Below are 17,973 nucleotides of genomic sequence, written 5' to 3' on the forward strand. Positions count from 1 at the left end.
AATTAGTGACATATTAAAAGCTTTATATCCAGCTTATGTTTTGACAAAATATTTACAAAGTGAACAATTGACAATGGGAGATTTTTATGCTGCGTGGATCAAATGTCTCATGCAAACGAGTAAAGTAGACACTCCATTTGCCAGACTTTTAGTTTCTACGATGAAAGCACGAGAAATAAATTTTAAAAATGAAATTTTTTGCTCTGCTATTTATCTCGACCCTAGATATAATGTATTTTTAACTTTTGAAGAAAGAGAGATCGCCAGAAAACATCTTTGTAAAACTTGGAACTTGATACAAAATCTAAATAATCAGAATATTGAAATTCTAAATACTATGCCTACGTGTTCGTATTCGAAGGATAATTTAGATGTTGATTTTGAAGATTTATTAAAGTCGCATGAAAGTCTTAATAAGAATAATTCGAAGGGCATCGAAAATTATAATAAATGTATAGAAATAGAATATATAATTCGGTCATTTGATAATATAGAGAGATTAGAAAAAGATACTAATCTTTTGAATTATTGGGAAAATGTAAAGAATAGTATGCCAGAACTTTATAAGTTAGCTATAACTGTGCTAGCAGTTCCAGCTACGCAGGTCTCCGTAGAAAGAGCATTTTCAAGCTTTAAGTTTATACTGTCTGCCCAGAGAACTAAATTAAATCCTGAAATATTAGAAAATATTATAGTTATCCGTTCGAATTCTCTTTTTAAACCTAAATAGTATAGTATACATATTATTTTATTCATTATTGTATTTACGCATGTTTGTTTTTATCTTATTTATTTATAAAATAAAAAAAAACTAATTTGTCTAATTTATATTTCCTAAATTTAATAAAAATATCTATTAGATTATCATGGATAAATATAGGAAATTATAAACTAAAAGATTTTTCTCTAAAATTAATATATACATGGTTAATGATTAATTTTTTTTTAAATTAAATTTATAAAAACCGGAACAAACCGAAAAGAACCGTTATTAATTATAAACCGAACCGATATGATTTTTTTTAAAAACCGAAATGGAACAAAACCTTTATAAAATTTTAAACTAAAAACCGGAATGAACCGAACCGTTATACTAAACGGTTCGAAACCCTGATAATAATTAAGTTTAAAAAAATTATACATATGAAAACTAAAATATTAGATTTTTCAATAAAAAAATATATATAAAATTAATTTTAATTTTTTAAATATCAAAATTTAAACGGAAAAGTCAAAAAATCAGATATTATCAAAATTTAACTTTTCAAATATATCATGATAAAGTGTCGAGTGTTCAACTGTCGCATGATAAAGTGTCGTGCGACAGTTGTAACTAGGCGGTTTTAATACTATAAAAAATTATTTACATTAAAATTGAGATTTTTTTGTGAAGGGGCATCCTGGTAAGGATAAGACTTTTATTTATAAATTAATATCTTTATAAAAAATGGGGTTTAAAGTATAAATCTGGAATATCACTAACGGTTCCAATAAATTCTCGAAACGTTATGAAATTTTTGATCATCAGAACGTTCGCAGAACTAAAAAGAACTTTTTATTTTAAAGGAACGAATCGGAAAAAAACGAAGAGGAATGTAACAAAATAAATACCCTTGCTATGGGGTTAGGCCTATCCGACAAATTAGTCATTTTAATTTATTTCGTATATGCCGTCTTTATTTTATATACATAGAACTCATACTTTACAAATACAAATGTTTAAATGAAAATGTAGTAGAACTATGAATTATCCCCCCAAACACGGAAACACCTAGTTGGCCTAGAAAAAACATGATCCTTGCTGGATTCGAATTCAGAACTATCGGATAGTGATAAAAGCACTACCGATTGGGTCACAGACGCTACTCCAGAGCATATAATTTTTTTGCATATAAAGAAAAAATGACAAAGCTATCTAATATTTTGACAAATAACATAAAAAATCAAAAACGTTGGCTATACATCATTACCCTGTTAACTCATTCCCCTATTGATTTTGTTTCGTTTTTCAAATTTTATTTTATCGTTATTTTATATTTGTATTCTATTCTATTCATACTAGATAGTTAAAAATTTATATAAATAAAAAAAAATATAAAAACAATAAAATGCATTCTAAAAAATTACCTCATTTTTATACATTTCAATTTTCATATAACTTTTTATTAGGGATGTACTGATATTTTATATCGGATCGGATCGGGCCGATATTTCGCCCATTTTAAAATATCGATTATCAGCAAATATTATAAAATTTTCCGATCCGATCCGATATAAATTGGCGCTTTTAACAAAATTTAAAAAAAGTTATATCTAAAAAACCATTTATTTTTATAAATTAAATTGAAATATATTTTTGTTTAATTTTTTTAATAGTAATAATTAGTTAATAAACATTCTGCAATATAGTTATTTTTTTTCGCATTCTGTTTAAAAAAATGTTCATTAATCTCTTCAGAATTTGTTTTTAGTGATGCTAGTGATATTAACAGCCCCATCACCGCAGACCGATCTCTGCTAAATTGATTGGTATTTCTAAAAAGAAATCTTCGATATATTCATTTTAAATTTCAATATATTTGTTTATTACTAATTATGTAAATAGATTAATGTTATTACTTATTATATAAATAATTGCAATTGAATTGAATATAAACTATAACAGATCATTATAATATATTTAAATGACATATGTTATGGTATAGTAAAACTATAGATGTTGTACTAATAAAAAGTATATTAAAAATTATAACCGGTATCTTTACAGAATACAAAATTAGATATGATATCGGATCGGTTATCGGCCGATATCAATTTAATATCTGGAATATCGAATCGGATCGGATCGACCTCCAAAAAGTGGTATCGGTACACCCCTACTTTTTATTATAATGCATTTTATATAAAATGCTTCGATATAAACTAGAGACCTGCAGACGCATGGCCGGCCCGGATTGTTTTATAAAAAAAAATTCGGCTCGGAACGGGTTTTACATTATCAGGCCGGGCCCTAATTTTTTAAAAATATATATTTATTTATTGCTAATAATGGCGATAAATATTTGGTTTTAAAATAAGGCCCAGTCCGGGTATATTTAAAAAAATTAGAATACGGCCCGGCCCGTGTATTCGGGCCAGGCTTAGGGCCTTTAGGTCTCAATAAACTATTAATAACTTGATTATATTGTCTAATTTAATATAATAATAATCAATGATCATCATTTTAAGCATCCTATAAAAAAAGCCCTAGATGGGAGCGGAGGAAAATTAATTTGTAATGTAAGAAAAATATTTCCTTGATTTATTGAATATTTATGCGGTATAATTTTAAATGATGGATGGTGAAGATATAAGATTATTTCATTTTTACGTTATTAGTCTTCTTTGTAGAATTTTAAAATATTCTAAAATAAACATTTTTACCGATTGTATCTTTGTAAAATAATTTAATGTGTAATGTAAAAATAAAAAAGTCAAAGTTATAACGTTTTCAAATGAAACCTTAAAAAATCTACTTTATTATATTTATCTATTACAATCTATAGTATTAAATTTATCTTCTTACACAATCGTCATCCTCTGCTAAAGTAGTAAATTTTTCATTGGCTGCCACTATTTATGGAAATATAATACAAAACATTAAATTCCATAATGAAGAGATTTGAAAATAATGAAATCCTATTCTCTTTTTATCGTATTATAGGCTATTTCATTTCCATGGGAGAATTACAAGAGCGCAATGTTAAACGCTATTAGTAACCTTTTGATCAGCACTACTTTCAACAGGCCAAAAAAAATGAGTAGGACCTATTTCGAAAATAATGGATCGGATTAGATTATTGGAAAAAAATTTGGATTGGATCAGTCAGGCAGATTTTTTAAAAATATTATTTCAGATCAAACCTAAAAAAATAGAACAGACACAAGGCTCTGGCCTTTACCTAGTTTAGATAAAATCAAGAAAAAAGAAATAATAATTAATCTAACCCAATATCTAATATATATATACACTAACTTAACTGTGCCTAGGTCTTAGCCCCTACCTGATTTCAGTGAATAGCAAATGTTTTAATTTATTATTTATTCACCCTATTTTAGATAAGCAAAACATCTATAATAATGAACATTATTTCACCTGACTCCAGCCAACTTATTGTATATACCCTAGCCCATGAGGCATATATACCCTATGCCTAATTTAGAAATTTTGGATCCAAATTGCATTTATGGTGTAATGCATTGGTTGAAAACATATGGAAAAATCTTTTCATGGTAATAAATATTTTTGTTAGTATATATTTGTGGTAATTAATTTTGTGGAAAAATTTTCATGATATTATGCCAAAACTATAATTTTATATGCATCATTTCATAAATTTAAATGAAAATAATTATTCCAATTTAAAAAAAATAGATATATTTAAAATTCTTTATATTTTTTAATTTGCAATAAATAAAAAATGATCTAAATTTTTTCAAATATTATTTATTCTACTTTTGTAAAAATAAGTTTTAAAACATTGGATTTAGCACCAGTACACAAAAGAAGTAGATTTTCAGATGCCTAATTGTAAGATAATAATTAATTTAAAAAAAAAACAATAATACCAAATAAATATACCAATATATTCTTTCTGAATTAAATGTTCTAATAAATTTCACTATTTTTTCTTTACATATTACCTAAATTTATGAGTAAATATATAAGTATTCATAAACTTAGTATACATGATATATTTCACATCCAGATAATGTCACATAACATATATACCTACTTGAAAGCCAAATAAATCCTAATATTTCAGCCCTTTTCTATAAATTTTATTTATATTATCAAATAAATCTAATAAACTTTAGATTGAGAATATTCATCAGATAATATAATGTTATTTTCATTAAATCCATATACATTAATAAATTCCTTATATAAACTTAAATACCATGCTAATAATAATATACTATAGAAAGTTTTGACCTTTGAATTGCTAAAATATCTAGATCAGCAGATAATTTCAATGATATCACTCTTCCTTTATCCAATAGTCTAAATTATAATTTTACAAAGTTAATTTAAAAATAAATAAATTACTTTAAATTACGTTCTTCATGATTTGGAGATTTTATATTTATGTACATAAATTTATTATATGTATTAATGATAATTAGCTGGAATCCTTTTATATATATAATTACAATTCAATAAAAACTTGTTGATTGTTATCATCAAAATATAAAGCATGATACGATGGTTTTGTTGGAAATATCAGGGGATTTTCATTTAAAACTAAAAATCCCATTATATTCAAAACTTTTAAATAAGAAATGTATGATAATCATCTGTTTTTAATATGTAGTAATAATTGGTGCTAAATGTTACACAGATATAAATGTTCTTTAGTATTTTTTTAGAATCTAAAATCGTCACTGGAGATAAGTCATGCAGTAAAATAGATAGGAATATGTTTTCAATATCTAATTGAATGGGAATTTCTTACTGTCATATTATTGGCGTAGGTGGCAAAAGCGGAATCCACCCCTCAACACCATTTGAAATCTCTGTAAATCTATTGAGAAAATCTAATTTTTTGAAATTTGCTCTATTCTAGCATAATGCACATAGTAATACCTAACTTTTGTTTTAAATATTATTTATATATAAGCAATGTTAAGCTGCAAATTGATGTTAGGCTTTAAAATAGTTCCATCAGATCAGAAATCATGTATTTATTAGACTAATCATATCAGCGCAGATTTTACATATAAAAAGTGAAATTAATAATTTATTTTAAATAAGCGCGCTTTGTTTTATTTTTCACATTAATTTTTCCCTACGATATTTATTTAATAAATTATAATTATTTTTTCCTATAAATGGTATTTAGCATAAATTACTGATAAAAGATAGAAAGGTATAAGTGGGTTATACCTAGAGATGTAACACAAGGAACATTTCCCCTTTAGTTTCCCCAATTTTTACAATATGTTTTTTGATTTAAGAATCACTATATTTTTTATATCTAAAATATTGATTCCTCGTGAGGTGAAAAAATAATTGTGTTTTGTTTTTGAATGTATAAGTTTGTTCTCAATGCAGAAACACATTATCAAGTTTATACCCATGTCGGAAAGATGTGGTCTTTTATACTTGAACACTAACTTCAGGCCTACAATAATTGTAAACTTCTATGTCCCACTAGAAGTGAAAGAGCAGGTTTTATCAATTTAATGATAAACACTGTTCTCCCTATCAAGTAGATACAACATAACAATTCTAGGTGATCTCAATATGAAGTTTGGAAAAGAAGCAATTTATATTAGTAACAATGTTATCGGGAATGCCACCTTACAACAACCAAACTGCCATGATAGTAGGAAATTCCTCGATTTCTGTAACGATAAAAACCTAAAAATAGAAATTACTTTCTTTCATCACAGCGGAAAAAATACCTACACCTTTGAAATAGTTCGACAAAAATCTCAAATTGATCTATTTATATCAAATATTCACGGATGGTTCGAGGATGTCAAAGCAACATCCAATATAAATTTGTCAGATCATAAAATGCTAAAAGCAATTATTACCATAAAAAATATGAAAATAAATTTTACGCGTAAACTTAGTAAACTGCAAACGCAGGAGGATCAAATACTTTTCGATCAAACAATATACCAGAAAAAAGTTAACTCTGTGAGTGAAACCATCAGAATACAAAAGGCGTGGGATGTCTTCTATAAGTACATGAAAGTTTGGAAAACCAAAGAGATTTCGGTATTTACCAGATTGAGGTTATTCAACTCGACGATAGTTCCTATTCTATTATATGGAGGTGTGGGAAACAAATAAGACAGAAATAAGACAGAAATAAGACGACTACAATCATTTATAAATAATTGTCTACGTACAATAAATGGCATTTTTTATCCAAGAGTTATCTCAAACCCTAATCTTTGGAAAAAGTCAAATCACACGTCGATTAACATCACTTTAAAAAAACGCCGGATCCAGTTCCTGGCCCACATAATAAGGAACTCCGATTATAATCTAGCTCATGATGCCATAGCATGGTTGTACACATATAAAGGAAAACAATATACAAAATACAAATCCTTATGGTACTATAAAACCATAAAAGATATAATGGATTAAAATATTAATATGAAACAATTCATAAAACTAAATAACAGCAAAAGATCCATCAAAAAGCTTTTTTGCATCAAAAAAAGTTACCTCAAATGAAAATGTACTTCGAATTTCTTTGCTCACATATCATTATCTAAATGTTTCCTATCAACAATTATTCAACTCTTTCTGTAAATATTCTTTTTAAAATTTCCTTACAATAACTAGTACTAATATCAGAGACCTGCAGGCCCGGCCCTTAATTTTTTTAATAAACCCGGGCCGGGCCTAAAAAATTTTTTTTATATATATCCGGGCCGGGCCTAAAAAAATTTTTTTTAAATATATCCGGGCCGGGCCTAAAAAATTTTTTTTATAATATATCCGGGCCGGGCCTAAGATTGTTGAACCCGGCCGGGCCTTAGATTGTTGAACTAGGGCCGGGCCTTAATATTTTTTTTAAAAATTTATACATTATGAGTTAATTGTTATAAGTTTATATTATATTATAGTGACGCCCCTGCCATCACCCAATATTATATTAATCATAACTATAATATAATATAATCTTATAACAATTAAGTCATAATGTATAAATATTTAATTGCGGGCCTTCGGCCCGCTTTTGCCCGGCCTTCGGCCGGTTATATATTAATATATTTTTAAAAATTACTAAACTCTTGAAGGATTATTCTTATTTTCATATTTTGTTTTTTATTATATTATACGTACAAAATAAACTAGAATTTAAATAATTAAGACTAGAATATTGATCATTAAGACTAGAATATAAATATCATTAAGACTAGAATATAAATATCATTAAGACTAGAATATAAATATCATTAAGACTAGAATATAAATATCATTAAAACTAGAATATAAATAATTAAGACTAGAATATAAATAATTAAAACTAGAATATAAATAATTAAAACAATACATTTCTACAAATTTTTCAATACAAAATCGATTTACTACAGTATAAAATATTTTAAATTGCTGATATAAAAAATTTCGCGTCTAAAGAATTACAAGTGATAAAACCGATTAATTAATTCATACATATGCTTCAATTGTTAATGTTTTTAAAAACCCCATAAGGCAATATAATTCTAAGCAACTAACATTAACAAAAGGTCATGAAACTAATATAACTCTCTCTTACCATTTTAGACAAAGTTTTATAGAATGGACTAATAAGGAAAAATTTATAGGCCTAACCAAATCAACAATTCTTGAAGAAGAGAATATAAACGACCAATCCAAATCATAAAACTATATGGTGGTTAGGGCTTCCTCTTAGATGACATGATGGAAGCTAGATAAGTAATCGAGAAAATTATTGTGAGATATTAAAATTATCTTCCATTTTTAATCCTATATAAACTACTGGACAGTTGATCATTGTTGCTCATCTTAATTATGCAATCATATGCTCTCAGCAGCAGTAGTAATAATATTAAATTACATAGCCACACAAATAATAGATGCTGGTTAATTTGCAGTCATAGCCATGACATACACGATGTTAACTCATATCAAAATCTAGTATGTTAGATATATTGATAAAGCAAAAACACCTAAAATCTTGGAAGAAATTATGTTTGGAAGAAATTATGCAAATATATTGAAGCCTTGAGTTATTTACAATTTAAGTGTGCCAAATTAGAAATAAATAATTTGGGAGCTAGAAAATAAGTACCATAGTGATATGATGAAAGCAATTAAGATCTTATAATTTTATATGTATTCAAATATTTTTAATTAAATTTTTCAGAAACTTTGGTCATATCAAAAGAAAGCATTTACTGTTTTTTCTGATTTTTTCCTATCTCAAAAAGAATTTTTTTATAAGCACCATGTCTTTTAACTAATTTTGGATATGAAAAAAAAATTTATAAAATAAATATTAAACGATATATTTACTCGCAGATACTAACGCCTAAAATTGCGTTTCAAAAATTATAAGGTTAAATTATTTATAAAATAAGTTATCTACGCCGGCTAGTCATTATTGCATATTCATCTATAATGTGATCTATAGGAATGGTATTAATAATATTTTTTTCTATGCTCAATAGAGCCAACGAATTTAATTGTTCCTGACCCATTGTCGATCGAAGATATGTTTTCACCCGTTTTAATGCTGAAAACGATCTTTCACATGAGCAGGAATTAAAAGGTATAGTTAACGCAATTTTAAGGCAATTAAATATACGAGGGAATATATCTATAGGTAAGATTTTTATCAAATCTATTATTGATTTACACGTAGATTCGTGTTTTTTATTATAGGTTAAAATATAAGCCTTTAATATTATGTATTCTTCCATTGGATCAGGAAGATTATAATGTAAGATAAATGGTTTAATGATATCATTATTTAAAAAAAGGGGAGAGGAGGGATGTAAAGCATTTATAGCTATTAAAATATCTGTTTCTTGGCAAAATCTCTTTTTTAATTCATTATCATAATATCCAAAATTGGATAAAATACATGACACTTATAAAAAGTTTCTGTTTGATCAGAATGATTAGAGAGCCAATGCTGTTGATATGTCCGAATCTGATTTTTGCAAAAAAATAGAAATATTGGAACACATAGATAATGATTTTTGGAATATCAACATACACATAATTGTATCATATTGTAAAAGAATATATAAAATTCCCTTTGCTTTCACTACATCACCATGGTCTATATTTACTAGATAAGAAATAATTGCAGGGAAAGTCATTTTTACTGCCTCTATAGTTCTAATATGGGATCCCAATGTTGTGGGATCCCCAACGTGTAGAACTCAAGGCAGCAATATTTTTGGATTTTAACCCTAATCTTAATTGCAAATCAAGAAATTTATTGTGATGGATAACAGATATTGAAAAAAAAGCATGAATACCTTCTAATACATTAAAAAACTTTCTAGATTGAAGTACTGATTTGCAGGCAGAGATCAGTACAAGGTTGAGTTTATGCGCATAGCAGTGCACATATATAGCCATTTTGTGATTTTGGCGATATCTTTCCTGGACTCCTGAAAGATGCCCTTTCATAACACTTGCACCATCATATGCTTGAGCAACGCAAATTGCGTTTATGGAATTGTTGTTTAAGGTTGTTATTAATGTCTTCGTTAATGACTCTGCATCTAAGTCTTCAACTTTTTGAAAAGATATAAAAGATTCCTTTGGTGTTTTTGTTTTATCAACATATCTAACACATATACTAAATTGCTCATATGAGCTAACATCACGAGTGTCATCAGCCATGACAGCAAAATAGCCTGCCTCCCTTATTTCTGATGCTATGTACTTTACGATTAAGTTTGCAGCTGCAGATAGCATTTGATTTTGTGATTGAGGTGAGCAATAATGAGCATTGCCTGGTGGTTTATATGCTATTAAAAGTGGATTATACTCTTTCAAACAGTTTAATATTTCACAATAATTTCCTTGATTATTGCTTGTCTTACTTTCATAATGACCTCTAAGGGGAAGTTCCAACTTACCACATAGTTTTATAATTTTGAATAATCGTTTTAAATATTCTCTTCTTTCAAGTATTGTTGATTTAGTTAGAGCTATAAATTTTTCTTTAATGGTGCCTTCTATCAAAGATTGTTTAAAATGGTTCCAGAGAATTACATTCGTTGCATGACCATTTGTTGCTCCGTGAGTTGTTAAGTATTTTTTTACCTTACGAAATTTTTGATAACCTTGATTAAAAAGGTATCCTTTTTGAGGTTGAGTGGGAAAATTACGACAAGGAAAACAAAAAATAGAGTTCCTGGTTATGCTATATTCAATCCAGGGAAAGGATTTGTACCACTGAGTTTGAAAGCATCGTTTATCTTTACCCATTCCAATATATGGATAGGCACCTAATATAGGTTGCATAGGACCAGTTGTTTTAGTACCCAGATCTAATTCTTCTGAAAAAAGTGATAAAAATTAATAAATGAATTAAAATATTATTGGTTTTAGAAAATTATGACAAATATTATATATTTGAAGAAAAACATTGTTAAAATAAAAATAATACTTGTATATGCTCTTCTAAAAAAGTGACAAATAATAATATAAAATTAAAATATTATTGCTTTTATGAATATTATGACAAATATTATATATTTGAAGAAAAATATTGTTAAAATGAAAAAAATACTTGAATAGTTGTTATTTTTAGATTGGGCCAAACGTATAGCTTCTATTATTTTATAAATAAATATAAAATATCTTATAAACAAATTAATTTACTAATTTTCTTTCCTTCTGTATCTACATTATTTATAATCATGTCATTCACAATACTTTCTTCATTATTTAATAAATCTAAATAAGGTTAATTTCAAAATGTATTTCATCAAATGTAATTTGTTGTAATAAAACTTCTTTATCCATAATACCTTTATATTTAAAGCTATCAAGAATCTGTCTTGTTGTAGTATCCTCTTCAGAATCCATGCCTAAAATTTTATATTTAATTATATTTAAAAAATTAATACCTTCAGAGATATCTATACATTGGATCTCACATATATCTTCAGATTGAGCCACACATATTGCTTCAATTATTTTATAAACAAAATATCTTATATATAAATTAATTTACCCATTTTCTTTCCTTCTGTACCTACATTATTTACAATCATGCCATTCACAATACTTTCTTCATTATTTAATAAATCTAAATAAGATTAATTTTAAAATGTATTTCATCAAATGTAATTTGTTGCAATAAAACTTCTTTATCCATAATACCTTTATATTTAAAGCTATCAAGAATCTGGCTTGTTGTAGTATCCTCTTCAGATTCTATGTCTATATAAAATTTTATATTTAATTTAATTATATTTAAAAAATTAATACATTCAGAGATATCTGTACATTGGATCTCACATATATCTTCAGATTGAGCCACACATAGTGCTTCTATTATTTTATAAATAAAATATCTTATATATAAATTAATTTTTTACCCATTTTCTTTCCTTCTGTACTTACATTATTTACAATCATGTCATTCACAATATTTTCTTCATTATTCAATGAATCTAAATAAGATTAATTTTAAAATGTATTTCTTTTCAGTGTATTTATTTTTGTAAATATAATATATAAAAAGTAATATTCCATATTATAGTGTCCATTTTTTAAAAATATATATAAATAAGCAAACTATTCTAAATTTATTTAGCACTTTTATTAAAATATAGTTTATTATTAAGTTAGGATAAACAAATAAATATATAATTATCAAATTATGAAAGAATGATTGAGTAAACAATTTAGCCAATATTATCTTTATTAATGTAAAAAGAATAATAGTGTATGATTTTTTAAGATATTGACTATTTATATAGAAAATATTTACTATGTTTTATTTAGCTAATATTTTAACATCACCTTATGTGATTATAATATAAAAATTTAAAAAAAATTTTCCATTTCTAGTGTGCTGCTCCTTAAAGGTGAAAATATATTGTAAAGCAATTTTTGCTTAACTTGAAAACTAAAGAAATCAATAGTGTTTAATACTCTGGTGAAAAATGACTTAAATAGAAATTCTATAGAAATTAGGCAAATTTGGGAGGAAATAGGAAAAACATATAACTTCAATTATGATCAAGTGAAAAAGAAACCTTCCATTAAAATAGATAATTAACTAATAAATTTTTATTTTTTAAAACTTAAATGTCCAAAGTGTTTTGTTATTAATTTGTGAAAATTTTAAGGATTTTTTCAAAACATTTTGGACACAGACTTATATATAAATTTATTTACCTATTTTCTTTCTTTTAACATTTTTGTTTTCAATATTTATATCTTTTAAAACTACAATTAATCGTCTTTCAACTAAATCAAAGTTTGAATTTTAAAAACTGTATAAAATATACTTTGTTCATCACCAGCCTTATTATTGAATCCTCTTCTTTGGTCCTCAAGATTATTGCTACTTTTATCTTTAGTTTTTTCATAAAGTCTTTAATGCTTAAATTTTTAAATCGCAAAGTCATTTTATTTAAATAGTGATTTTAAACTCGGCTTTCAATATTAAATTTGTTAATTTTCAATTAATAAATCTTTATATTTATTTAATTAGGGTTATATAATAATTTAATTAATAAAAATCAATTAAACTTCAACTGTAAATGCTAAATTGATATTTAAACATTATACATGGTATTGATATTTTATTTTTAACAAAGAATTTGATTGCAAGCTGACATAGTGAAGATATAATTTATATATATTAATCTAATCTAATAAAATTTAGATAGTCTTATTAATTTTTTAAATAATAAAATTAAATCTATATATTACTTAATAGAATTATAATAAACAGGGGACAATCAAAAAAAGTTCTTTTTAGTTTAAGGGGATATTAAGAAACCATTAAAAAAAAATTTTTTTTGCTTCAAGAGGCTATTCAAATTTTTCAGGGGGCTTGAGCCCCTGCGCGCCCCCTCCCCTAGTGATGCCACTGCAAGATGGTTAACCCTACCTAACACCCACAGATCCATCAAATTATTGTTTTCCTGTCAATTAAATTACGCATTATGTTTTTTCATCCATCCCAAATGCGAAGATTCTTCGGTTTAATTTTTGGAAGAATTTGACTTTACAAATGAAATGGAACTACTAATTAATTCTATATTCTTGATATCTATGGATTCAAATATTTTTTAACTTATTCAAGATTCAAAAACAGATAAGATTTATATTTTTTTATAATAATCTTACTAAATCTCACTATTACAATATCGGAAAGGGTAAGTTCAACTCACTTTTGTTAAATTGCAACTGGGTACAAGGTTTGTCGGTATCCTTGAGAAAAAAATCGGCATAATTTTATGAATGGTAGGCCTTCATGAAATTCACGTACGCTCATTTTGGACAGGTCTATGACCAACGTGCTAGATAAGATAAGATAATAATTGATTTATTTATAATTCAGCATCCATGTCTATAATATATTTTACGACATTTAAACAATCAAATAACAATTAAATTAGCTCAAAATCTAAAGTAACTAATTAATATATATATTTTTTATAATTTATTATCTAAATCTTTAGCTTATATATTACTACATTTAAACAATCTAATCACAATTAAATTTGCTCAAAATCCAAAGTAACTAATTAATATATTTTTTATAATTCAACATTTAAATCTTTAGCTTATATTTTACTACATTTAAACAATCAAATCACAATTAAATTTGCTTAAAATCCAATGTAACTAATTAATATATTTTTTATAATTCAACATCTAAATCTTTAGCTTATATATTACTACATTTAAACAATCAAATCACAATTAAATTTGCTCAAAATCCAAAGTAACTAATTAATATATTTTTTATAATTCATCATCTAAATCTTTAGCCTATATATTACTACATTTAAACAATCAAATCAGAATTAAATTTGCTCAAAATCCAAAGTTACTAATTAATATATTTTTTATAATTCATCATTTAAATCTTTAGCTTATATATTACTATATTTAAACAATCAAATCACAATTAAATTTGCTCAAAATCCAAAGTAATTAATTAATATATTCATCTAAATCTTTAGCCTATATTACTACATTTAAACAATCAAATCACAGTTAAATTTGCTCAAAATCCAAAGTAACTAATTAATATATTTTTTATAATTCATCATCTAAATCTTTAGCTTATATATTACTACATTTAAACAATCAAATCACAATTAAATTTGCTCAAAATCCAAAGTAACTAATTAATATATTTTTTATAATTCAACATCTAAATCTTTAGCTTATATTTTACTACATTTAAACAATCAAATAACAATTAAATTTGCTCAAAATCCAAAGTAACTAATTAATTAATTTATTTAATTATTTCATAGATTATAGCACTAAATAATATAAACTAGTAGAAAGGGTTCAAGCTAACAATATACAAATGATATAATCAATAAAATTAAAAATAATGTATATTCTTTTAAAACTAATCATTTAAAAAGCAAAATATGGTCAAAATTTAATATCATAATAGACGAAAATAAAAAAAATATTGGATATGTACAATGTAAGAATCGTTCCAATTTATTATCATATAATTATAATCATGGATCATCTCATTTAAGAATACATAAATGTGAAGGTAAATCCATGAAAATTAATAAAAAAAATTTTGCACCTGAAAAACAGAACTATAAATATATCTAAAATATTTAAAAGTAAATTTATAGATCATTCCTTAACCCTTTGCGCAAAAGATATTAGGCCTTTCGAAATGATAGCTGGGAATGAGTTTCTTGAATTCAGCCAGGCTTTAATCGATGTTGGGGCAAAGTATGGTAAAATAGATGTGAAATCATTGATTTCACATCCCACCACTCTATCACGCTACCTTAAAGAAAAATGTGAGAAAATAAGAAACATTTTTGTTGACACTATTACACCAGTAATAAAAACGATTTATGGCTGCTTCCACTGATATATGGTGCGATGACCATAAAAAGAACTCGTTTATAACTGTTAACATGCACTATATATCAGATGACTGGAAGTTAGTGAAGAGAAACCTATTTACTGCTAAATTTAAAGAAGTATCAAAGACTAGCAAAGTAGTTAAGGATGAACTATTAAAAAATTTTCACAATTTTAATTTTAACACTAATTTTATTAATATAATATTTATTACAGACCAAGGTAAAAATATTATAAAAGCATTAGAGTTAAATGAACGATTAAATTGTTGTTGTCATATATTAAACACAATTTTAAGAAATTCATTTAACTTCAAATATTTGGAAAGTAATGCCCCCTTAATAAAATCAACAATAGATAATACTAAAATATTAGTGGGGCATTTAAAACAAAGTAATAAATGCCAGCATTTGAAAGCCCTTTATCAAGATATAGAAGTCCGCTGGAACTATAAATACAATATGCTCAATTGTGTTTATTCTCAAAATGAAGAAATTATAAAAGTTCTCCAAGAACATGGGGGACCGGAAAAGTATTATATTATAGACTTTGCGATCCTTCAGGATCTAGTCAATATTCTTGATTCACAGAGTTATTGTTGAGTTACAGTCGTACTCTTGTACTCTTTTTAAAGTGGTAATTTGGTATTATGAACTTCTTGAAGTTTGTAATACCTTTCAAAGTGAAAAGGAGAAATAAAATTGATTTTACTTAATATAAAGCATTTTTTAATTTAAAAATTTGTTTTACACAAGTATCATTTTATTTCTCTTTTTCTCTGTCCCAAATTCAAACAATTAAGTATGATGTCAGGGACAGACCGCAAGATGACGGAAAACTATATAAAAGATTATATTAAATTACAAGAGACTCAAGAAGTTAATGAAATACCATCGACCAGTTGAATTACGACTGTTGTTAAACAAACTGAATCGTTTTATGACAAATGGGGCGATGGTAATTCTAGTAATATGTCAATACCCGATGATGAATATAATAATTACTTAAATAAAAAAGATGAAACATTTAAGGTGGATAATTTGTTAGTGGTGGGCAGCTCATCAAAGCGAATTTCCAATTTAGGCAATTCCTGTTTCAAGTGCAAACTGTGAGCGGAATTTTTCCACTACTGGGAGAATTCTTGAAGAAAGAAGAAGTAATCTTCAACCTGAAAAGGTAGATATGCTTCTCTATCTTTATGATAATTTGTAAATTTTTAATATCTTTCATGAGTATAGGGTTTCGTTAATCATGCTGGGTTTTTACTTTGCAAACTGTCAAATATTTATTGCATTTATTATATTTTACCTTGAGTCCTGAAAGTTTATAATCCAACATTTTTCATTAATTTTATTTACAATATTATATAATATAATTATCTTCTTTTGTTAAAAATTTATATTATAAAATAAATTAGATTAATATTGTGCAATTAGATTATATTTTCAAAATACTATTTATTATATACATGCATTTTTTTAAATAGCGATTTATTTTTATTTTATAAATTAAAGAGTAAATAAAATATATTATATTCTCAAAATATTTTCCATTTTTATAAATTAAATATTAGTTTTATTTTTTTTTAAAATGCAATATAAAATATAGTATAATCTCAAAATATTATTATACTTCCATTTTTATGATTAGTTTTATTTTTATAAATGCAATATAAAATATTGTATATGCTCAAAATATCCATTTTTATAAATATCAGTTTTATATTTTTATAAATTTAATATAATATTCTCAAAATATTAGCCTTTTACCATGTTTTTAAATACAAATTAAATTTATCACAAATACAATCTTTTATATTCAAAAATATTATTTGCACAAATTTTTTATAGTATCAATTTGTAATTAAATATCTGAATAAAATATGTAATATACTTATTAAATGATAATACTCGGAAAAATATGGTAAAATACCTCATAGCTGAATTTTTGTATATACCAGGTCGAATATAATTTTAAAAAATTCCGAGCCGGGCCTGGAAAATTTTTAAACCTGGGGCCTGCCGTAAAAATTTTTTTAAAAAAATATCCGGGCCGGGCCTAAAATTTTTAAAACCGGGCTGGGCCGTGCAAATGGTGCCTCTGTAGGTCTCTGACTAATATAGTAAAATTTTCAAATTAAAAATGATCCACCGCCCACCCTTAAATTAATTAAATTATACTGTAGTTCTCGGGTATAGGCTCTTTTTCTGCCCCACTTCTTTTTTACTATAGAGATTTAAGTAACATATTTCTAAATGTTGCGCCTACAAGTACGAGCAGCTTGCCCATAAACGTGTGGAGGGCTCCTCATACTTTTACTTTTATACCCAAATTAAATTAGTTCCAATTAGATGGAAATTAGGAAAACCTAGCATAGC

The 17,973-nt window shown here is 25.7% G+C and overlaps 1 protein-coding gene across 3 annotated transcripts in view; it reads right to left on the minus strand.

Moving 5' to 3' along the window:
• Nucleotides 1-5,331, minus strand: part of LOC135923746 (regulator of MON1-CCZ1 complex-like) — a 33,406-nt gene extending 28,075 nt beyond the window's left edge. For all 3 annotated transcript variants that reach the window (XR_010571269.1, XM_065458666.1, XM_065458663.1), the window contains exons 1-7: nucleotides 5,208-5,331; nucleotides 5,090-5,166; nucleotides 4,960-5,044; nucleotides 4,853-4,921; nucleotides 4,729-4,812; nucleotides 4,609-4,683; nucleotides 4,496-4,564 (exon numbers count right to left, since the gene is read on the minus strand). Coding sequence is in view for 2 of the 3 variants with exons in the window: in XM_065458666.1 (XP_065314738.1) it covers nucleotides 4,496-4,564; nucleotides 4,609-4,683; nucleotides 4,729-4,812; nucleotides 4,853-4,921; nucleotides 4,960-5,044; nucleotides 5,090-5,166; nucleotides 5,208-5,297 (549 nt within the window). In the remaining variant the exon portion in view is untranslated. The remainder of the gene's footprint in view (nucleotides 1-4,495; nucleotides 4,565-4,608; nucleotides 4,684-4,728; nucleotides 4,813-4,852; nucleotides 4,922-4,959; nucleotides 5,045-5,089; nucleotides 5,167-5,207) is intronic.
• Nucleotides 5,332-17,973: the final 12,642 nt, after the last annotated feature.

The sequence above is a fragment of the Gordionus sp. m RMFG-2023 genome, chromosome 2 (assembly GCF_954871325.1).
Source record: "Gordionus sp. m RMFG-2023 chromosome 2, tfGorSpeb1-WG-v2, whole genome shotgun sequence".
In the NCBI taxonomy this organism is placed as follows: domain Eukaryota; kingdom Metazoa; phylum Nematomorpha; class Gordioida; order Chordodea; family Parachordodidae; genus Gordionus; species Gordionus sp. m RMFG-2023.